The sequence below is a fragment of the Pseudophryne corroboree genome, chromosome 5 (genome assembly GCF_028390025.1).
Source record: "Pseudophryne corroboree isolate aPseCor3 chromosome 5, aPseCor3.hap2, whole genome shotgun sequence".
Classification (NCBI taxonomy): domain Eukaryota; kingdom Metazoa; phylum Chordata; class Amphibia; order Anura; family Myobatrachidae; genus Pseudophryne; species Pseudophryne corroboree.
Genome location: NC_086448.1, coordinates 35,201,540 through 35,224,788, shown reverse-complemented (window position 1 = coordinate 35,224,788; position 23,249 = coordinate 35,201,540). Strand labels below are relative to the sequence as shown.

The window sequence follows — 23,249 nt, the reverse complement described above, 5'->3', positions numbered from 1 at the left end:
CATTTGACCCAACCTATTGTGGTGCCTGCGGCTACTCGTGACTTGGAGGATTCCAAGTTGCTTGATGTAGTCAGGGCTTTGAAGATCTATGTAGCCAGGACGGCTGGAGTCAGGAAAACTGACTCACTGTTTATCCTGTATGCATCCAACAAGTTGGGTGCTCCTGCTTCAAAGCAAACCATTGCTCGCTGGATCTGTAACACGATTCAGCAGGCTCATTCTGCGGCTGGATTGCCGCATCCAAAATCAGTGAAAGCCCATTCCACAAGGAAAGTGGGCTCTTCTTGGGCGGCTGCCCGAGGGGTCTCGGCATTACAGCTTTGCCGAGCAGCTACTTGGTCGGGTTCAAACACATTTGCTAAGTTCTACAAGTTTGATACCCTGGCTGAGGAGGACCTTGTGTTTGCCCATTCGGTGCTGCAGAGTCATCCGCACTCTCCCGCCCGTTTGGGAGCTTTGGTATAATCCCCATGGTCCTTACGGAGTCCCCAGCATCTACTAGGACGTTAGAGAAAATAAGATTTTACTCACCGGTAAATCTATTTCTCGTAGTCCGTAGTGGATGCTGGGCGCCCGTCCCAAGTGCGGACTTTCTGCAATACGTGTATATAGTTATTGCTTAATAAAGGGTTATGTTATGTTGGCATCCATTGTTTGATGCTCTGTTGTTGTTCATACTGTTGACTGGGTAAGTTTATCACAAGTTATACGGTGTGATTGGTGTGGCTGGTATGAGTCTTACCCTGGATTCCAAAATCCTTTCCTTGTAATGTCAGCTCTTCCGGGCACAGTTTCCTTAACTGAGGTCTGGAGGAGGGGCATAGAGGGAGGAGCCAGTGCACACCAGTAGTACTAAATCTTTCTTAGAGTGCCCAGTCTCCTGCGGAGCCCGTCTATTCCCCATGGTCCTTACGGAGTCCCCAGCATCCACTACGGACTACGAGAAATAGATTTACCGGTGAGTAAAATCTTATTTTTACTCAAGCTTCCCCCTGAACCTACCTCCCTCTTGTCAGTGCATGTCCTCGTGTTCTAATACTACTCTTCCTTTGAAGGATGTTTCCCTCCTGTACCTTGGTAAAACCCTTGATATATTTGAGGCTTTCTATCATGTACCCCCTTTCCCTTCTCTGCTCCATACTATACATATTGAGATTTCTTAGTCTTTCTGGGTAAGTTGTGTGATGTAGGCCATGCACCATTTTAGTTGCCCTTCTTTGTACAGTCTCTAATGTATTAATATCCATCTGAAGATATGGCCTCCAGAATTGAACACAGTATTATAGATGAGGCCGTACCAATGACCTATACAGGGGCATTATTACTTCTTTCTTTCTGCTGATAATTCCTCTCCCAATGCAGCCAAGCATCTGACTAGCCTTCCTCGTTGCTGTGTTACATTTCTTACCTGCCTTTAAAGGTACATACACACTTGCCGAGAAAATGAGCGACATCGCTCATTTTCACCATTCTTGAGCGATGTCGCTCACTTTCTCTGCAAGTGTGTATGCCGCCGCCGACCAGCAATGCACTGCCCCGCGGGTCGTTAATGACCCTCACTGTTGGCCGTGCAGGCAGCTCAATTTGGACTGTCGTCCAAGAGCTTCCTGCTCGGCCGCTGCGTGATGTCACTGAGCGATATGAACTTCATATCGCTCACTGTGTATGGCTGACCGCCCCGGGAAGGGAAACACTAGGCGACGTCACTCATAGAGCATGTCGCCCCGTGTGTACCCACCTTAAGTCACCTGAAATAGTGACTACTAGATCCCTTTCCTCCTAAGTAGTTTGCAATATAGTTCCATTAATACTATATTTAGCCTTTGAGTTTTTGAAACCCAAGTTAATGATTTTGCATTTTTGGCATTAAATTGATTTGACACATTCTTGACCATTCCTCTAGTCTACCTAGATCCTCCCCTCCTGGTTTGTCTACCCTGTTGCATACCTTTGTGTCATCTGCAAAAAGGCATACTTTCCCTTCAATACCATTTGCAATGTCACCAATAAAGATATTAAAAAGCACTGGTCCAAGTACAGATCCCTGGGGTACTCCACTGGTAACATTTCCCTCCTGTGAATGCACTCCATTTACTACAACTCTCTGTTTTATACCCTGTAACCAAGATCTAATCCATTCAACCATCTTAATATCCAATCACTTTTTTTTAAAGTTTATTCAACAGTCTGCGATGTGGAACATTGTTAAAAGCTTTACTAAAGTCTGCAATAGCTATATCTACGCCCCCCCCCCCTTTATGTATTACTTTAGTCACGCAGTCAAAAAAAGTCAGTAAGATTTGTTTGACGAGATCTCCCCCAATTTGCTGGATTTGGGATAATCTCCAACTCTTTTAAAAGTGTTTTCATCAATTTTCCTACTACTGATGTAAGGCTCACCGGTTGGTAGTTGCTTGCCTCTTCCTTGGTTCCACTTTTGTGCAGTGAGACTACGTTTGCTCTTTTCCAGTCCTCTGGAATCACTCTTTTTTTCTTGTGACCGGTTGAATTATTATGTTAATGGTGCTCTTTTAGTATCCTCGGCCCCATTGATTTATCCACTTTCAGATTTGAGAGTTCTGTTAGGACCTTCTCTTCTGTAAATGTACAGTACTTGTTTCTACTTCATTTTTCTGAATATACCTACAACTTAACTGTGGGCTCTTCCCCTCTCAGTTGTGAATAGTGAGCAAAAATAATTTTTAAAATGGTCTGCAATTACATTGTCTCCCTCAGCAAGACTCCCAGTCTCTCTTTGTCTCCCTCAACAAGGCGCCCACTCTCTGTCTTTAGTCTATACATGATAAAGTGCTGGTGGGCCTGCCTGCGCGTTTTCCCCATGCAGTGTATTCTGTCTGTACGTTTCCGCAGTGCATTCTATTGTGTATTTCCCCGTGCACTGCATTTTGTCTGCGCGTTTTCCCCATGTAGTGGTTTTGTCTGTGCATTTCTCCAGGTGCAGTTTGTTCTGTCTGTTCATTTCCCCCATGCAGTGCATTCTGTCAGTGCATTTCCCCCATGCAGTGCATTCTGTCAGTGCATTTACTCCATGCAGTGCGTTCTGTCTGTGCATTTCCACCTAGGCATTGCGTGCAGTCTTTGCTTAACCCCCTAGGCACTGTGTTCAGTCTGTGCATTTCCCTCTTGCAGTGCATACCGTATGTGCGTTTCCTTCGTGCACTGTGTTCTGCCTGTGCATTTTTTCCGTGCACTGCATTCTGTCTGTGTGTTTCCCCTGTGCAGTGCATTCTGTCTGTGCGTTTCCCCTGTGCAGTGCGTTCTGTCTGTGCGTTTCCCCTGTGCACTGCGTTCTGTTTGTGCGTTTCCCCTGTTCAGTGCGTTCTGTCTGTTCGTTTCCCCTGTGCAGTGCTTTCTGTCTGTGCGTTTCCCCTGTGCAGTGCGTTCTGTCTGTGCGTTTCCCCTGTGCAGTGCATTCTGTCTGTGTGTTTCCCCTGTGCAGTGCATTCTGTCTGTGCGTTTCCCCTGTGCACTGCGTTCTGTCTGTGCGTTTCCCCTGTGCACTGCGTTCTGTCTGTGCGTTTCCCCTGTTCAGTGCGTTCTGTCTGTTCGTTTCCCCTGTGCAGTGCGTTCTGTCTGTGCGTTTCCCCTGTGCAGTGCGTTCTGTCTGTGCGTTTCCCCTGTGCAGTGCATTCTGTCTGTGCGTTTCCCCTGTGCAGTGCATTCTGTCTGTGCGTTTCCCCTGTTCAGTGCTTTCTGTCTGTGTTTCCCTTGTTCAGTGCGTTCTGTCTGTGCGTTTCCCCTGTTCAGTGCTTTCTGTCTGTGTTTCCCCTGTTCAGTGCGTTCTGTCTGTGCGTTTCCCCTGTGCAGTGCGTTCTGTCTGTGCGTTTCCCCTGTGCAGTGCGTTCTGTCTGTGCGTTTCCCCTGTGCAGTGCGTTCTGTCTGTGCGTTTCCCCTGTTCAGTGCGTTCTGTCTGTGCGTTTCCCCTGTTCAGTGCGTTCTGTCTGTGCGTTTCCCCTGTGCAGTGCGTTCTGTCTGTGCGTTTCCCCTGTGCAGTGCATTCTCTCTGTGCGTTTCCCCTGTGCAGTGCATTCTCTCTGTGCGTTTCCCCTGTGCAGTGCATTCTGTCTGTGCGTTTCCCCTGTGCAGTGCATTCTGTCTGTGCGTTTCCCCTGTGCAGTGCATTCTGTCTGTGCGTTTCCCTTGTTCAGTGCTTTCTGTCTGTGTTTCCCTTGTTCAGTGCGTTCTGTCTGTGCGTTTCCCCTGTTCAGTGCGTTCTGTCTGTGCGTTTCCCCTGTTCAGTGCTTTCTGTCTGTGTTTCCCTTGTTCAGTGCGTTCTGTCTGTGCGTTTCCCCTGTGCAGTGCGTTCTGTCTGTGCGTTTCCCCTGTGCAGTGCGTTCTGTCTGTGCGTTTCCCCTGTGCAGTGCGTTCTGTCTGTGCGTTTCCCCTGTGCAGTGTGTTCTGTCTGTGCGTTTCCCCTGTTCAGTGCGTTCTGTCTGTGCGTTTCCCCTGTGCACTGCGTTCTGTCTGTGCGTTTCCCCTGTGCACTGCGTTCTGTCTGTGCGTTTCCCTTGTACACTGCGTTCTGTCTGTGCGTTTCCCCTGTGCACTGCGTTCTGTCTGTGCGTTTCCCCTGTGCACTGCGTTCTGTCTGTTCGTTTCCCCTGTTCAGTGCGTTCTGTCTATGCGTTTCCTACGCACTGTCCGTTTCCCATGTGCTTCGGTTTTGTCTGTGCGTTTGCCCCTGGGCACTGTGTACAGTTTATGCATTTGCCCCAGGCATGTTTCCCCAGGGCAGTAAATGTATTTTCTATATTTCAGGCTGCTGTTATTAAAGAGGATGCGCCTCCTGTCCCAGACTGGCAGGTTCCAGAGCCAGCAGAGATGGAGGAGCCGGGGCCTGTGCTTTATCGGAGGAGTCATGTACAGAGTCTCTGCAAATAAACTCTCTAAGACATGGAGCCCTGGCAGTGGTGGAAAGCAGAATCCCAAAACTGGTGAGTAACTCTCCTCATAGCAATATACGGACGCCCTCTACACCGTGTAATAGTGACTCTCACAGTTATTTAGAGTACGGCCTCCAATGTAAACAATTATGAGGTCACACACAGTTATGCGACACTCCCATATTGTCACTGTCTGCGTCTGAAAAGCCACCTGCCTCTCACTGCCCAGGGACGGCCACCATATTTCTAATACATTTATGATACCGTGTGTCTTAATAGCAACTGCGCCTCTGTGCGTACATACCCGGGACGCAGGCCCTGTGTGACTCTTTAGCTGCTTACATGCGTGTCCATTCCCATGTGACTCTGCTGAGCGTCTGCGCCATATAGCCCCTCTCTGCGTGTCAGTTCCCATGTGACTGCTGAGCCGAGAGTCTGCGCTATATAGCTCCTCGCTATTTCTTTTCACCTGTGAGGAATAGTACAACCTCAGGCATTCACACGCCGGTGAATCCTCGCTAAGTGAATTCCGCTACATTGTATCCCTGTAAGTAGTCCGCGACTAATTGAGTATGCTCCTTAGAAGCGACTAAACTAGATTGCTGACTTACACTGGTCAACGGGGTGTACGACATTTGTGTATGAACCTGTGTACAACGGAGTCTGAAGAAGGGCTTGGATGTGAACGGCAGCGGCTTTTCCTTGCGCTAAGTGCCGCTGTTCCTAACATACGACCTTGTTAAACCAACTCCTATGTGGGTAAAGTCTCCAACCAGCATCTCTAATACGCTGTGAGCAGCTTTACGCTGTGCAATGTGACTAAGACGCAAAATGTAAAGATAAATAAGTACGTTATTCCTCGGCGCATCCGTCGCATCTCACACTATATGGCATACGGACAATCAATAAGTGGTGACATCTGTATTATATAGTGATGTACACTGAGGAGGAGGCAGCTGAATCACATACTGTGACTTTGTGCGAGTGAGCTTACGGAGAACTAAGAGGTCTGGGGGCACAATTACTGTGTAAGGTAGCAGTATGACCACTGTGGCTATGAGACAGGTGATGTTGGGGGCTTATTTGGCTGGACACCTGCTGATGTGAGGAAGGATGATCTTACGTTACACAAGAGACAGCCTCAAACGGCAAATAACATCAACCAGGGGCAACTGTGGTTGACGTTACTATGTATATGTAGTTCTGCTGTATTGGTAAGATCATTTGTATGCTGGCTCTTCAGATATTCTGGCCTGGACATAGTGTGTCAGTGTTTTCAGTACAGCCGGTCTTTTGATTCTCATGTGGAAATATACAAACTGTGCAGTACTCACGTGGCCTGAAACTGTTTTATGTGCAGTGTTCATGTTATGGGAGTCAGTCTGCATTTGTTGGAATGTACAGTAAGTGAATAATGTTATTATTTCCCTGGATAATGGTCCGTGCACAGTATTACCGCTCTAGCATACGGAAAGCCAGAGTCAGAAAGCAGGATGGTAGGAGTCAGAAAACAAAAACACAAAAGTTGCAGGAAGGCAGGAATCGGAACGCACGAACACAAAAGTTGCAGGAAAGCAGGAGTCGCAACACACTAACACAAAATTTACAGGAAAGCAGGAGTCAGAAAGCAGAAACACAAAAGTTGCAGGAAGGCAGGATTTAGAAAGCAGGAACACAAGTTGCAGGAAGGCAGGAGTCAGAAAACAGGAACACAAAAGTTGCAGGAAGGCAGGAGTCTGAAAGCAGGAACACAAAAGTTGCAGGAAGGCAGGATTCGGAACGCACAAACACAAAAGTTGCAGGAAGGCAGGATTTAGAAAGCAGGAACACAAGTTGCAGGAAGGCAGGAGTCAGAAAACAGGAACACAAAAGTTGCAGGAAGGCAGGAGTCTGAAAGCAGGAACACAAAAGTTGCAGGAAGGCAGGATTCGGACCGCACAAACACAAAAGTTGCAGGAAGGCAGGATTCGGAACGCACAAACACAAAAGTTGCAGGAAGGCAGGATTCGGAACGCACAAATACAAACGTTGCAGGAATTGGAACGCACGAACACAAAAGTTGCAGGAAAGAAGGAGTCGGAACACACTAACACAAGATTTGCAGGAAAGCGGGAGTCAAAAAGCAGAAACACAAAAGTTGCATGAAGGCAGGAATAAGAAAGCAGGAACGCAAGTTTCAGGAAGGCAGGAGTCAGAAAACAGGAACACAAATATTGCAGGAAGGCGGGAGTCCGAAAACAGGAACACAAATATTGCAGGAAGGCGGGAGTCAGAAAACAGGAACACAAAAGTTGCAGGAAGGCAGGAATCGGAACACATGAACACAAAAGTTGCAGGAAGGCAGGAGTCAGAAATCAGGAACACAAACGTTGCAGGAAGGTAGGAGTCAGAAAGCAGGAGTTGGAAAGCAATAAGGCAAAAGTCACAGGAAGGCAGAAGGCAGGACTTTGAAAGCAGGAACACAAAAGTCACAGGAAGGCAGGAGTCAGAAAGCAGGAGATGGAAAGCAGTAAGGCAAAAATTACAGGAGTCAGAAGGCAGGAAAGCAGGAGTCAGAACACAAAAGTTGCAGGAAGGCAGGAGTTGGAAAGCAGTAAGGCAAAAGTCACAGGAAGGCAGGAGTTTGAAAGCAGGAACACAAAAGTTGCAGGAAGGCAGGAGTCGGAGTAAGGCAGGAGTTGGAAGATAGTAAGGCGAAAGTCGTAGGGGCTTCAGAAGCCGGAAAGCCGGGAGGCAAAAGTCACAGGAATCGGAAACTTAAGTCGCAAAGTCACAGGGAGGCTGGTGTTGGAAAGCAAGTGTATGAGTGTGATCGCAGCTCTAATGTTTAATCCCGAGTCTTCTTTTGGCAACGTATGAATCTTGAATTCCTTGGGGATTAGGTCAGTATCACTGACTTATCAACAAATTTAATAAAGTATGTACGTAATGAAGGGTTAATAAAATTATCTAGTAAATTTGCTCTGTAGTTGCACGGCGAAGGGTTAATAAACATGTTTATGGACCTGGTGAAGGTTAATGTGGTTTCTTTGTGACAAGGTAAAAAGATCATTAAATGGCTTATTAGCTGCTGGGTTGTTTTTTAAAGGATTCATAGGCTTTGTGGCCATTTATTGAAGAGCTAGTAAGCTCTGCTGGTTTTTTTATGGTTAGTAAGTTCTGTTGGCCATTCAGGCTAAGCAATGTGGTTGGTCATTGATGGGTTAATAGGCAGTGTGGTTGGTCATTGATAGGTTAATAGGCAATGTGGTTGGTTATTGATAGGTTAATAGGCAATGTGTAAAGCATAGAAATGGGAGAAAAAAAAACACCTCTATGTATCTTAATAAATGTGGTGACAGTTATCTAGGAAATGAGCTACTGTATACCGTGGCAGCCCTCTGCGCCACTGAAACTTCCCCCCCTACATTTTTATGGACTCTAATAGGCAATGAAGTTGGTCATTGAAATGTCTGTAAGCTGTGATTGGTCAGCGAAGGGTTAATAACTCTGCTGTCCGCCATTGAAGGGTTAGTAAGCTCTGTGGTATGTAATTGAAGGGTTAATAAGCTCCGTGGTCGATCATTGAAGGGATGCTACAGTATGCTCTGTTGTCCGTCAGAATGGTTTATAAATGATCGGTCATTGAATGAATAATAAACTTTGTAATCAGTCATTGAAGGGGTTAATCAACTCTGTGTTTGGTCATTGAATGGTTAATAAATGTGGTTTGTTATTGAAGGGTTAATCTCTGTTGTTGGTCACTGAAAGATGAATGTGCTGTGTGCTTGATCATTAAAGGGACTCTTATGATCTGTGGTTGGCCATTGACGGGTTAATAAGCAACGGGATTGGTCATTGATGAGTTAATAAGCAATGTGATTGGTCATTGAAAAACAGTATTTTGCTGCACATTGAAGGGTAATAAGATCTGTGGTTGGCCATTGAAGGGTTAATAAGTGTTGCGAAAGGTGAATACACTGGATTGTAAGGTGTAGGGTAAATCTGCATTGTTTGTTAAAGTTAATACCCCCTGTGGTGGCTCAGTGAGGGGCACATTGACATCTGTGACTGTAGTCTGAAGGGTAAATAATATTGGGTTGCTGTTCAAGGGTAGTTGAGCGGTGTTGCTTGTTGCTGTTGTTATTATTATCCTTTATATGGCGCCACAAGGGTTCCGCAGCGCCCAATTACAGAGTACATATGCACATAATCAAAACAGGAAAACAGTGACTTAAGTTGAAGACCATATAGGACAAGTACAGGGTAACTAAGCATAACTACACCAGTTAAAGGGTTAATAAGCTGTCTGGTTGCTAGATGATGGGTTAATAAATTCAGCGCTTGCTCATTGAAGGGTTATAGAGCTCTGAGCTTGGGAAAGCGTCAACAAGCTCAACTGCTGCTTGTTAAAGGGTTAAACCCCGTGGGATATATCATGAGCTCCGCAGTGTTGTGCTGACGGTCACCTAGTCCAGACTATAGCACTGCGGGTGATTCACTTCTCATTTCCCCGTGCGTCCCGTACAGAGGCATCCAGGTGATAGATCTACAAAGTCTAGGTAGGCAATCCATATGGCTGACATGTATTAAGTCAATAGATAAAATGTTGACACACAAATGGTCAAACTTTTTTGGGGGGTGGTGGAGGGGCAGTGTGGTTCAGGCAATACTGTGTGTGGGTAATGGAGACCCTGAAGGACACATCTGCCAGTGACATGTCACCAAATGTATGAGGCTGACTAGTTAATATACGATATGTATGTTTAATGTCACTACCACACCCATTGCTCTGCTCTGTGGCGGAGGGGCTGTATGTGTGAGGGTGCCACGGACCAGTGTAGCACGCGTGAGGTCACGTGGATGGGACCTGTGTGCAGTGTTCTGCTTCTGATCAGAGCTGACAGAGGTCATTCCGAGTTGATTGCTCGCTAACTGTTTTTAGCAGCCGTGCAAACGCTATGTCGCCTCCCACTGGGACTGTATTTTAGCTTAGCAGAAGTGCGAACGAAAGGATCGCAGAGCGGCGGCAAAGTTTTTTTTTGTGTGCAGTTTTAAAGTAGCTCAATACCTACTCAGCGCTTGTGATCACTTCAGACTGTTCAGTTCCTGTTTTGACGTCAAAAAACACGCCCTGCGTTCGCCCAGCCACGCCTGCGTCCGCACTTCGCCAGATCTGCATCTCTCATCCACACGCATCACCTGCTCCCACTCACGCCCGCCTTTACACAAGGCTCTCCTCTAGTCTCCAAACCTTCAAGCCTTCCCTGACAACTCACCTCTTCAGGCTTCTTATCATGTTTCAAAACCACCCGCAAAACCTCCGTAAACTGTCCTACCCAGTTACACCCCCTCTATACAGTCCCTACATATAACCTCCATAAGCTATCCTACCCAGTTACACCCCCTCTATACATTCCCTACATATAACCTCCATAAGCTATCCTACCCAGTTACACCCCCTCTATACAGTCCCTACATATAACCTGCATAAGCTATCCTACCCAGTTACACCCCCTCTATACAGTCCCTACATATAACCTCCATAAGCTATACTACCCAGTTACACCCCCTCTATACAGTCCCTACATATAACCTGCATAAGCTATCCTACCCAGTTACACCCCCTCTATACATTCCCTACATATAACCTCCATAAGCTATACTACCCAGTTACACCCCCTCTATACACCCCCTCTATACAGTCCCTACATATAACCTCCATAAGCTATCCTACCCAGTTACACCCCCTCTATACAGTCCCTACATATAACCTGCATAAGCTATCCTACCCAGTTACACCCCCTCTATACATTCCCTACATATAACCTGCATAAGCTATCCTACCCAGTTACACCCCCTCTATACATTCCCTACATATGACCTGCATAAGCTATCCTACCCAGTTACACCCCCTCTATACAGTCCCTACATATAACCTCCATAAGCTATCCTACCCATTTACATCCCCTCTATACAGTCCCTACATATAACCTCCATAAGCTATCCTACCCATTTACATCCCCTCTATACAGTCCCTACATATAACCTCCATAAGCTATACTACCCAGTTACATCCCCTCTACACAGTCCCTACATATAACCTCCATAAGCTATACTACCCAGTTACACCCCCTCTATACACCCCCTCTATACAGTCCCTACATATAACCTCCATAAGCTATCCTACCCAGTTACACCCGCTCTATACAGTCCCTACATATAACCTCCATAAGCTATACTACCCAGTTACACCCCCTCTACACAGTCCCTACATATAACCTCCATAAGCTATACTACCCAGTTACACCCCCTCTATACACCCCCTCTATACAGTCCCTACATATAACCTCCATAAGCTATCCTACCCAGTTACACCCGCTCTATACAGTCCCTACATATAACCTCCATAAGCTATCCTACCCAGTTACACCCCCTCTATACAGTCCCTACATATAACCTGCATAAGCTATCCTACCCAGTTACACCCCCTCTATACATTCCCTACATATAACCTGCATAAGCTATCCTACCCAGTTACACCCCCTCTATACAGTCCCTACATATAACCTCCATAAGCTATCCTACCCATTTACATCCCCTCTATACAGTCCCTACATATAACCTCCATAAGCTATACTACCCAGTTACATCCCCTCTACACAGTCCCTACATATAACCTCCATAAGCTATACTACCCAGTTACACCCCCTCTATACACCCCCTCTATACAGTCCCTACATATAACCTCCATAAGCTATCCTACCCAGTTACACCCGCTCTATACAGTCCCTACATATAACCTGCATAAGCTATCCTACCCAGTTACATCCGCTCTATACAGTCCCTACATATAACCTCCATAAGCTATCCTACCCAGTTACACCCCCTCTATACAGTCCCTACGTATAACCTCCATAAGCTATCCTACCCTGTTACACCCCCTCTATACAGTCCCTACATATAACCTCCATAAGCTATACTACCCAGTTACATCCCCTCTACACAGTCCTTACATATAACCTCCATAAGCTATCCTACCCAGTTACATCCGCTCTATACAGTCCCTACATATAACCTCCATAAGCTATCCTACCCAGTTACACCCCCTCTATTCAGTCCACACATAACGTTACGTACTGCATGTTCTCTCTCTACACTCACATATCCCGCTGTGTGACTGATCATCAAGCCACCAAGAACCTCTGCAATCTGGCTGGAGCAATATGCATTATGTAGCACTTATACCTGTGTATCACACTCCTATTCTCTATAGATTGTAATACCCCTCAGACTTAGAGCTGGGTCGCACCCGGGAATTTGTGCACAGGTGCGATCCGGCTTGAGACCCCTTTCAGACTTGCGGTCCGATGCGGCATATTGCCGGATTGGTGACATCACCACCGATGCTACAGGAAGCGGCGCTTGAAGATGATCATCGCTAAGCGCCACCTCCTCCTATGCAGGGAACGTGTGCCGGGTTGCCTTGACTCGCTTTACCCGTTCACACTGCACGCATTTCGAGTGAATTCCGGCTTCAACCCAGGTCGCGACCTGGGATGAAATGGCGGGACGTTCGACCCGAGATAATGCTTTAGGACCCTTTCCGACTAAGCAAAATCCCAGCTTGATGTGCGTTCACGTGCAATAACCCGGGAAATGTTTGCTAGTCTGGAAGGGGTATTAGTCGGCGAGCAGGGCCCTCTGTCTGTCATTACCCAGGCTTGTTTTTTTCATATTTGCTCCCAATTGTAAGGTGCGACAGAATATGTTGGCGCTATATAAGTAACTGTCTATAAATAAATCAGCCAAGAGAATTGTCTGAAGATCCCAATATTGACATTTACCAAAACAAACACGTGCTTTGCGTAACGGTCAGGGACTTTGCAGTGGGGCCGCCATTTTATGGGATGAAGTAATACTCATGAGCACTCAGCGATCAATACACTAATAATCAGGGCGTGCACGGATCAGCCGTAACCTACTTAATAACTAAAGGTGTTGAGCATTACAGCAACCGTAATGACCATCTCAGACACTGGCATAGAGACGCTACAAACATAACAGTTACGGGGCAGTCTTTAAAAGCGCCTGAGCAGTATCATGGCCGCGCAGCTGCCCTTTAAATCACTCTAGACCTCTACCAGCGTGGTCTTCTCTGCGTGGCATGGAGAATCGTTGCGGGGGGGCAGCACTGCCTCATCCTTGGCAGGAATGTCTGCACACAGATGCTGGCATGGCTGGCTGCTCTCCCGGAGCCCGCTGACATTATTTGACAAGCCCGTTCCCGTGTTCCTTGTATGCCATCTTCCTTCCCTCAAACCCACAACAGATGGGGCGGCGTCAGCATCAGCCGGGCAAGTGACAGCTCCAGCGAGAGGAGAGGCCTCGGACACACTATCAAATGTGACTCGCTCACTCTGCGAGACAGCAGGCTGGCAGGTGAGTGACTGCGACACACTCCCGCCACCTGGCATGGTGCACGCTTGGCAGCTTTACAGGGATTTACCTGATTCCTGTCATTTGCTGGGTTCTTTCTCTTCTTCATTTAACCGTTCTTCCATCCTAAAGTGTTTTCTGTACAGTAAGACGCCCAGTACCTGGCGCTGGCACTCTAATTTGAGTTGGTGCCCCTGATAGGGCATTTATATACACATGTAAGTGTTGTATATAGGGGGGGGGATTCTGTGTTTGTCCTTATGTGGTATTTAAATAAACTATACCAATTTTTTTTTTTGTTAAATATATTTTTAAATTACACACCCGAGCGGGACCCTCTTACCTCGCTGTCCGTCTGTTAGTGCCCAGTGCTGTTTTCTTACTGTGATGCCAACTGTAAAGGAACCAGGCTTGGACTGACCCACAGGGGTACAGAGGAAACCACCGGTGGGCCCCACTGCCTGAGGCCCCACCTCCTGCTCTAAGGATCAGGTTCCAGACTGTGCACTTGAATTATACATTATACATATGTTACCTTATACTGGACTATGGTGTATTTTCTACAGTGCATTGCTGTTATTAATCTGGTACATTATCATGCATGCAGCAGCTGAATTTACTGTATTTAATGAAGGGGCCCAGATGTTGCACTCTCTAATGGTTAGCCAAACCAATGTGGTGGCAGGCCACACCCCCTCTGCAGTCTGGCCACACCCCTAAACATGGGCCCCCACCACTGCATTATCCCCCGGTGGCCCCTACATGCCCCAGTCCGACACTGAAAGGAACATACTGTGCATTGTGTGCCTCAGAGCGGAGAGTTATGGGAAATTGTCATGTGGGTAGTAGCGATGTAACGTAATGATACGTTCTACGCAATTCTTCGGTTTTTATCCCCATTTTAGCAGAAAGATCCACCCATCAAATAGTCATTTAAAGGTCATTTCACACCAGGCCTGTTCCAAAAATCACAGTACAGTAATGTAACATTTCTCTATCGTCCTAGTGGATGCTGGGGTTCCTGAAAGGACCATGGGGAATAGCGGCTCCGCAGGAGACAGGGCACAAAAGTAAAGCTTTCCGATCAGGTGGTGTGCACTGGCTCCTCCCCCTATGACCCTCCTCCAAGCCAGTTAGATTTTTGTGCCCGGCCGAGAAGGGTGCAATCTAGGTGGCTCTCCTAAAGAGCTGCTTAGAAAAGTTTAGCTTAGGTTTTTTATTTTACAGTGAGTCCTGCTGGCAACAGGATCACTGCAACGAGGGACTTAGGGGAGAAGAAGTGAACTCACCTGCGTGCAGGATGGATTGGCTTCTTGGCTACTGGACATCAGCTCCAGAGGGACGATCACAGGTACAGCCTGGATGGTCACCGGAGCCTTGCCGCCGGCCCCCTTGCAGATGCTGAAGTAAGAAGAGGTCCAGAATCGGCGGCAGAAGACTCCTCAGTCTTCTAAAGGTAGCGCACAGCACTGCAGCTGTGCGCCATTTTCCTCTCAGCACACTTCACACGGCAGTCACTGAGGGTGCAGGGCGCTGGGAGGGGGGCGCCCTGGGAGGCAAATGAATACCTATTTTGGCTAAAAATACCTCACATATAGCCTCCGGAGGCTATATGGAGATATTTAACCCCTGCCAGAATCCGTTAAGAGCGGGAGACGAGGCCGCCGAAAAAGGGGCGGGGCCTATCTCCTGAGCACACAGCGCCATTTTCCCTCACAGAAAGGCTGGAGGGAAGGCTCCCAGGCTCTCCCCTGCACTGCACTACAGAAACAGGGTTAAAACAGAGAGGGGGGGCACTAATTTGGCGTTAGAAATATATAAAAAAGATGCTATAAGGGAAAACACTTATATAAGGTTGTCCCTATATAATTATAGCATTTTTGGTGTGTGCTGGTAAACTCTCCCTCTGTCTCTCCAAAGGGCTAGTGGGTCCTGTCCTCTATCAGAGCATTCCCTGTGTGTGTGCTGTGTGTCGGTACGTGTGTGTCGACATGTATGAGGACGATGTTGGTGAGGAGGCGGAGCAATTGCCTGTAATGGTGATGTCACTCTCTAGGGAGTCGACACCGGAATGGATGGCTTATTTAGGGAATTACGTGATAATGTCAACACGCTGCAAGGTCGGTTGACGACATGAGACGGCCGACAAACAATTAGTACCGGTCCAGACGTCTCAAAAACACCGTCAGGGGTTTTAAAACGCCCGTTTACTTTAGTCGGTCGACACAGACACAGACAGGGACACTGAATCCAGTGTCGACGGTGAATAAACAAACGTATTCCTTATTAGGGCCACACGTTAAAGGCAATGAAGGAGGTGTTACATATTTCTGATACTACAAGTACCACAAAAGAGGGTATTATGTGGGATGTGAAAAAACTACCGTAGTTTTTCCTGAATCAGATAAATTAAATAAAGTGTGTGATGATGCGTGGGTTCCCCCCGATAGAAAATTATGGGCGGTATACCCTTTCCCGCCAGAAGTTAGGGCGCGTTGGGAAACACCCCTTAGGGTGTTTTGATAAGCTCACACGCTTATCAAAACAAGTGGCGGTACCGTCTATAGATAGGGCCGTCCTCAAGGACCAGCTGACAGGAGGCTGGAAAATATCATAAAAAGTATATACACACATACTGGTGTTATACTGCGACCAGCGATCGCCTCAGCCTGGATGTGCAGAGCTGGGGTGGCTTGGTCGGATTCCCTGACTAAAAATATTGATACCCTTGACAGGGACAGTATTTTATTGACTATAGAGCATTTAAAGGATGCATTTCTATATATGCGAGATGCACAGAGGGATATTTGCACTCTGGCATCAAGAGTAAATGCGATGTCCATATCTGCCAGAAGATGTTATGGACACGACAGTGGTCAGGTGATGCAGATTCCAAACGGCACAAAGGTGTATTGCCGTATAAAGGAAGAGGAGTTATTTGGGGTCGGTCCATCGGACCTGGTGGCCACGGCAACTGCTGGAAAATCCGCCGTTTTTACCCTAAGTCACATCTCTGCAGAAAAAGACACCGTCTTTTCAGCCTCAGTCCTTTCGTCCCTATAAGATCATATCTGCCCAGGGATAGAGGAAAGGGAAGAAGACTGCAGCAGGCAGCCCATTCCCAGGAACAGAAGCGTTCCACCGCTTCTGACAAGTTCTCAGCATGGCGCTGAGACCGTACAGGACCCCTGGATCCTACAAGTAGTATCCCAGGGGTACAGATTGGAATGTCGAGACGTTTCCCCTTCGCAGGCTCCTGAAGTCTGTTTTACCAAGGTCTCCCTCCGACAAGGAGGCAGTATGGGAAAAAATTCACAAGCTGTATTCCCAGCAGGTGATAATTAAATTACCCCTCCTACTACAAGAAAAGGGGTATTATTCCACACTATATTGTGGTACTGAAGCCAGAAGGCTAGGTGAGACTTATTCTAAAAAAAATTTTGAACACTTACAAAGGTTCAAATCAAGATGGAGTCACTCAGAGCAGTGATAACGAACCAGGAAGAAGGGGACTATATAGTGTCCCGGGACATCAGGGATGCTTACCTCTATGTCCCAAATTTGCCCTTCTCACTAAGGGTACCTCAGGTTCGTGGTGCAGAACTGTCACTATCAGTTTCAGACGCTGCCGTTTGGATTGTCCACGGCACCCCGGGTCTTTACCAAGGTAATGGCCGAAATGATGATTCTTCTTCGAAGAAAAGGCGTCTTAATTATCCCTTACTTGGACGATCTCCTGATAAGGGCATAGTCCAGGGAACAGTTGGAGGTCGGAGTAGCACTATCTCGGATACTGCTACAACAGCACGGGTGGATTCTAAATATTCCAAAATCGCAGCTGATCCCGACGACACGTCTGCTGTGCCTAGGGATGATTCTGGACACAGTCCAGAAAAAGGTGTTTCTCCCGGAAGAGAAAGCCAGGGAGTTATCCGAGCTAGTCAGGAACCTCCTAAAAACAGTGCATCATTGCACAAGGGTCCTGGTAAAAATGGGGGCTTCCTACGAAGCAATTCCATTCGGCAGATTTCACGCAAGAACTTTTCAGTGGGATCTGCTGGACAAATGGTCCGGATCGCATCTTCAGATGCATCAGCGGATAACCCTATATCCAAGGACAAGGGTGTCTCTCCTGTGGTGGTTATAGAGTGCTCATCTTCTAGAGGGCCGCAGATTCGGCATTCAGGATTGGATGCTGGTGACCACGGAGCCCAGCCCGAGAGGCTGGGGAGCAGTCACACAAGGAAAAAATTTCCAGGGAGTGTGATCAAGTCTGGAGACTTTTTTTCCACATAAATATACTGGAGCTAAGGGTAAATTTATAATGCTCTAAGCTTAGCAAGACCTCCACGTAAACAGACAGGGCGACACAAGAAGCAGGAGGGCAATGGCAAAAACTGCAAGGACTTTTCGCTGGGCGGAAAATCATGTGATAGCACTGTCAGCAGTGTTTCATCCCGGGAATGGAAACTGGGAAGCAGACTTCCTCAGCAGGCACGACCTCCACCCGGGAGAGTGGAAACTTCATCGGGAAGTTTTTTCCACATGATTGTAAACCGTTGGGAAATACCAAAGGTGGACATGATGGCGTCCCGTATGAACAAAAAACGGGACAGGTATTGCGCCAGGTCAAGAGACCCTCAGGCAATAGCTGTGGACGTTCTGGTAACACCGTGGGTGTACCAGTCGGTGTATGTGTTCCCTCCTCTGCTTCTCATACCTAAGGTGCTGAGAATTATAAGACGTAGAGGAGTAAGAACTATACTCATGGCTCCGGATTGGCCAAGAAGGACTTGGTACCCGGAACTTCAAGAGATGCTTACAGAGGTCTTATGGCCTCTGCCGCTAAGAAGGGACTTGCTTCAGCAAGTACCATGTCTGTTCCAAGACTTACCGCAGCTGCGTTTGTCGGCATGGCGGTGGAAAGCCGGATCCTAAGGGAAAAAGGCATTCCGGAAGAGGTCATTCCTACCCTGGTCAAAGCCAGAAAGGAGGTGACCGCACAACATTATCACCACATGTGGCGAAAATATGTTGCGTGGTGTGAGGCCAGGAAGGCCCCACAAAGAAATTTCAACTCGGTCGTTTCCTGCATTTCCTGCAAACAGGAGTGTCTATGGGCCTCAAATTGGGGTCCATTAAGGTTCAAATTTCGGCCCTGTCGATTTTCTTCCAGAAAGAATTGGCTTCAGTTCCTGAAGTCCAGAAGTTTGTCAAGGGAGTATTGCATATACAACCCCCTTTTGTGCCTCCAGTGGCACTGTGGGATCTCAACGTAGTTCTGGGATTCCTCAAATCACATTGGTTTAAAACCAGTCAAATCTGTGGATTTGAAGCATCTCACATGAAAAGTGACCATGCTCTTGGCCCTGGCCTGGACCAGGCGAGTGTCAAATTGGTGGTTTTTTCTCAAAAAAGCCCATATCTGTTTGTCCATTCGGACAGGACAGAGCTGCGGACTCGTCCCCAGTTCTCTCCCTAAGGTGGTGTCAGTGTTTCACCTGAACCAGCTTATTGTGGTGCCTTGCACCTACTAGGGACTTGGAGGACTCCAAGTTGCTAGATGTTGTCAGGGCCCTGAAAATATGTTCCAGGACGGCTGGAGTCAGGAAAACTGACTTGCTGTTATCCTGTATGCACCCAACAAACTGGGTGCTCTTGCTTCTAAGCAGACTATTGCTAGTTGGATGTGTAATACAATTCAGCTTGCACATTCTGTGGCAGGCCTGCCACAGCCAAAATATGTAAATGCCCATTCCACAAGGAAGGTGGGCTCATCTTGGGCGGCTGCCCGAGGGGTCTCGGCTTTACAACCTTGCCGAGCAGCTACTTGGTCAGGGGCAAACACGTTTGCTAAATTCTACAAATTTGATACCCTGGCTAAGGAGGACCTGGAGTTCTCTCATTCGGTGCTGCAGAGTCATCCGCACTCTCCCGCCCGTTTGGGAGCTTTGGTATAATCCCCATGGTCCTTTCAGGAACCCCAGCATCCACTAGGACGATAGAGAAAATAAGAATTTACTTACCGATAATTCTATTTCTCGGAGTCCGTAGTGGATGCTGGGCGCCCATCCCAAGTGCGGATTATCTGCAATACTTGTACATAGTTACAAAAATCGGGTTATTATTGTTGTGAGCCATCTTTTCAGAGGCTCCGCTGTTATCATACTGTTAACTGGGTTTAGATCACAAGTTGTACGGTGTGATTGGTGTGGCTGGTATGAGTCTTACCCGGGATTCAAAATTCCTCCCTTATTGTGTACGCTCGTCCGGGCACAGTACCTAACTGGCTTGGAGGAGGGTCATAGGGGGAGGAGCCAGTGCACACCACCTGATCGGAAAGCTTTACTTTTGTGCCCTGTCTCCTGCGGAGCCGCTATTCCCCATGGTCCTTTCAGGAACCCCAGCATCCACTACGGACTCCGAGAAATAGAATTATCGGTAAGTAAATTCTTATTTTCATGCGTATTAAGTTATTTATTAAGGGTGCGGGCAGCATATTTGTAGGCTACAGTACCTCCAGATTATCTCCCTAAACCTGAACCCCGCCTGGAGCTGTATACAGCATTTGTAATATTTGTATACGGTAATATTTTTCCGTTGTGAACGATAAGATGTTGCATACTGTATAGGTTATAAAGAAATGATAAGGCGATTATCACTCACACGTATAGTACTGTATCCTACATAGCAACACGTCACTGCCCTCAACAGTATTATCCGCTCAGAAACCCTGGTGACAGGAAGGGGCGGATACAATGTATCCGCCACAGAAGCCACCTGTTCCGGTGCAGGACCTGCGAGCAGATCAGCGTGCTGAGAAACGGGAAACGTCTAATTGAAACCGGCACTTAGTTTCCACATACTTTGAAAGAAGGGAAACGGTATCCCTTGACATACTTGCATCAAAATATCTAACATTTGCTCATTTGTTGCTCTGTGTAATATGTGGTGGCGCTGTATAAATAGATGATAGCCATTACTTAGCGTGCGCTCTGCTGTTTTGGGAGAGGCGCGTGGCACAGAGAGTTCCTGTGAACTTTGTCCGTGAAAATAAGCCACGTCCTCTGCAAGCTGCATCGGCTAAGACACGTTGCGTTTATATTCCTTCTCTGAGTGTTGTAGTCAATGAACTAATAATTCCTAGAACTTGCAGGAGACACAGGACAGTATCTCAGCACCTATGGGTGCTGACAGTGGGCACCTCAGAACTTGCAGGAGAACACAGGACAGTATCTCAGCACCTATGGGTGCTGACAGTGGGCATCTCAGAACTTCCACATTTACACCTCGGAAGGGCTTTGTATCAGTATTTGCATAAAGTCGAGATGGGCGACCGACAACACTGTTAAGTCATTCACGTGTCCGTACCATGTTATATGTTGTTAACGTGTTCTCCCTTCTGTTTCAGGGAAAGTGGATGTCCGCAGCACCAGTCCTGGCTCCTTATACCCCAGTCGGTCAGCCACCCCAAGCCGCTACATAGCCAGGTTTGTGTTACTTTGCACATAGAAGATCAGCCCAGAGACAGGTCTCTGTCAGAGTGCAGCACAAGGCAATGCAAGGTGACCGCTTGCTGTATGCATTAGGCTCCTCAGAGTGGGGACTGTCACTGTGCTGTTAATGTACTAGTTGCCACTTACAGGGGCACTTTCTGCAGCCGTACTGGCGGGGGAAGGGGGGAAGAGGCCTGTGTCCTGTGGACATAATGTGATTGATTTCCTCTCCGCAGTCGGGCCGTGCAGCGCAGTCTGGCCATTATCCGCCACGCCCAGCAGCAGAAGAAGAAGAAGGAGTACTGCATGTACTATAACCGTTTCGGGAAGTGTAACCGTGGCCAGAAATGTCCCTACATACATGACCCTGAGAAGGTGGCTGTGTGCACCAGGTAGGTGCTTTGTGCTGTGTCCAGCAGAGGGCGGTGTTACGGTCTGCTTCCAGAAACATGGGTCTTTCACTCTCAGTTCTTTATTACTACAGATGTGTCCTCATACATACAGCCTCAATACGCCACGCAACGGGAGATGTCTGGCGTGAGTGAGCTAATTGGCCCCGTGCAACTCTGATAGCCCCAGGCATCTTTTGTGCCAAAAATGCGTCTTATTCGCATCCCTATGTGAATAGGACGCACAAGCAGAACATTCTGATTAAAATGATATGCACAAGGCCTATAGTCTGTGTGCGGCCGCCGCTGTATCTTCATACAAAATACTACATTACAATGTTTTTTTAGGAAAACACTATAGCGTAACATTGCGTACGCAGATGCAGCCGCAGGTGCATACAGAATATAGGTATGCCGCATATTATTTTAATCCTCAAAGGCTGCTTGTGCATCCTAGTCACATGATTTTGTGAATATGACATATTTTAATGGAAAAAGTTGCATGATAAGACACTCAGCGCTGCCGAGTCGCCGCGGCATGGCGCGACTAGAAGGGCGGTTTAACGTGCAGCGAGATGGACACATCTGCAGTCATCCTTTCTCCATAATCCCTTATTTATATAATTTTACTTATTACCTTTTACACTGCTCCTGCGTTTCTGTAATCGTCGCGGTAGCGGACAGTAATATTAGTCCACTCCGCTATGACTGACCTGCCCAAATGACTTATGTATGTGCAGGTTTCTCAGAGGCACCTGCAAGAAGACGGACGGCACCTGCCCCTTCTCACATAAAGTATCAAAAGACAAGGTGAGTGTCTGTATATCCCCACAGGCTGGTCCGTCCTTCCCCGCCTGCCTCTCACAAACAGCCGGAGGTATATATAGCTATAATGTGGTATCTGGTGTACACGCTGCGTGTCATAGTCCTGTTCGTGGTCCTGTTCCCAGTGGGGTATTGTGATGATCATAATGGGCTGACACATAATGTATTGGACAATACTGTAAATATTTCTGTTCAGATCTTCCATTCTATCTCTGTTACATTTAACTTATAGATTTGCATTTTGCAAAGTTCTGGGAATCTGGTCACGGCTGTCTTATACAGGAAACCCCTGGAACACTGCGCCCCCCGCTGCCACAGTGTAATATCTGTGAGGCGGGCTACCTGCTGTGATTCCTGGCAGCCAGGGATCGGACACACTACACCAGCTCTTGCTTTACCCCCCCCCCCCCCCCCCCCGTCTATTCGCAAACTCATTTATCACCACGATTTACAAGACAAGTGGGATCAGCAGCTAAGCTCACTCCGTACCCTCCCGTATTATACACACATACAAACCCTCATACGCTACCCTGTGTGCTCCTGCCTGTCAGGCCTGTGTGGAGGGGGATAGAGATATGATGGGAGGTCACAGTAGAGAGGTCATAGAGCCTCATGTTAGAGGCCGGGAGGTCACTCTATTAGTGGTTACACAAGACACTTGTTTGAACATGTTGACTGCTCACATAAACCTCCCGGCAGTGTGATTGATAGCTTTCTGATTTCACAAGAGTTGTATGTAGAGATGAGCCTGTGTTATTGATGGGATCCGGACTGAAAGTCGACAGTAACTAGGTCGACAATGTCTAGGTCGACCACTATTGGTTGACAGTAACTAGGTCAACAGGGTGTCTAGGTCGACAGGGTCTTTAGGTCGACATGTTCTAGGTCGACAGGTCAAAAGGTCGACATGAGTTTTTCACAATTTTTTTCTTTTTTTTAAACTATTTCATACTTAACGATCCAAGTGGACTACGATTGGAACGGTAATCTGTGCCGAGGGAAGCGGTAGCGGAGCGAAGGCACCATGCCCGAAGCATGGCGAGCGAAGAAAACGACACCAAAATAACATTAAAAACTCATGTCGACCTAGAACATGTCGACCTAAAGACCCTGTCAACCTAGACACCCTGTCGACCTAGTTACTGTCGACCAATAGTGGTCGACCTAGACATTGTCGACCTAGTTACTGTCGACTTTCAAATTTAGAGATGAGCGGG

At 47.4% G+C, this 23,249-nt stretch overlaps 1 protein-coding gene across 3 annotated transcripts in view; it reads left to right on the top strand.

Annotated features, from left to right (window-relative positions):
* The window catches only part of ZC3H3 (zinc finger CCCH-type containing 3), a 413,559-nt gene that overhangs the window by 250,162 nt on the left and 140,148 nt on the right, over positions 1 to 23,249 (top strand). For all 3 annotated transcript variants that reach the window (XM_063921214.1, XM_063921213.1, XM_063921212.1), the window contains exons 5-8: positions 4,780 to 4,955; positions 20,734 to 20,812; positions 21,055 to 21,210; positions 21,948 to 22,017. In XM_063921214.1, coding sequence (XP_063777284.1) covers positions 4,780 to 4,955; positions 20,734 to 20,812; positions 21,055 to 21,210; positions 21,948 to 22,017 — 481 coding nt within the window. The remainder of the gene's footprint in view (positions 1 to 4,779; positions 4,956 to 20,733; positions 20,813 to 21,054; positions 21,211 to 21,947; positions 22,018 to 23,249) is intronic.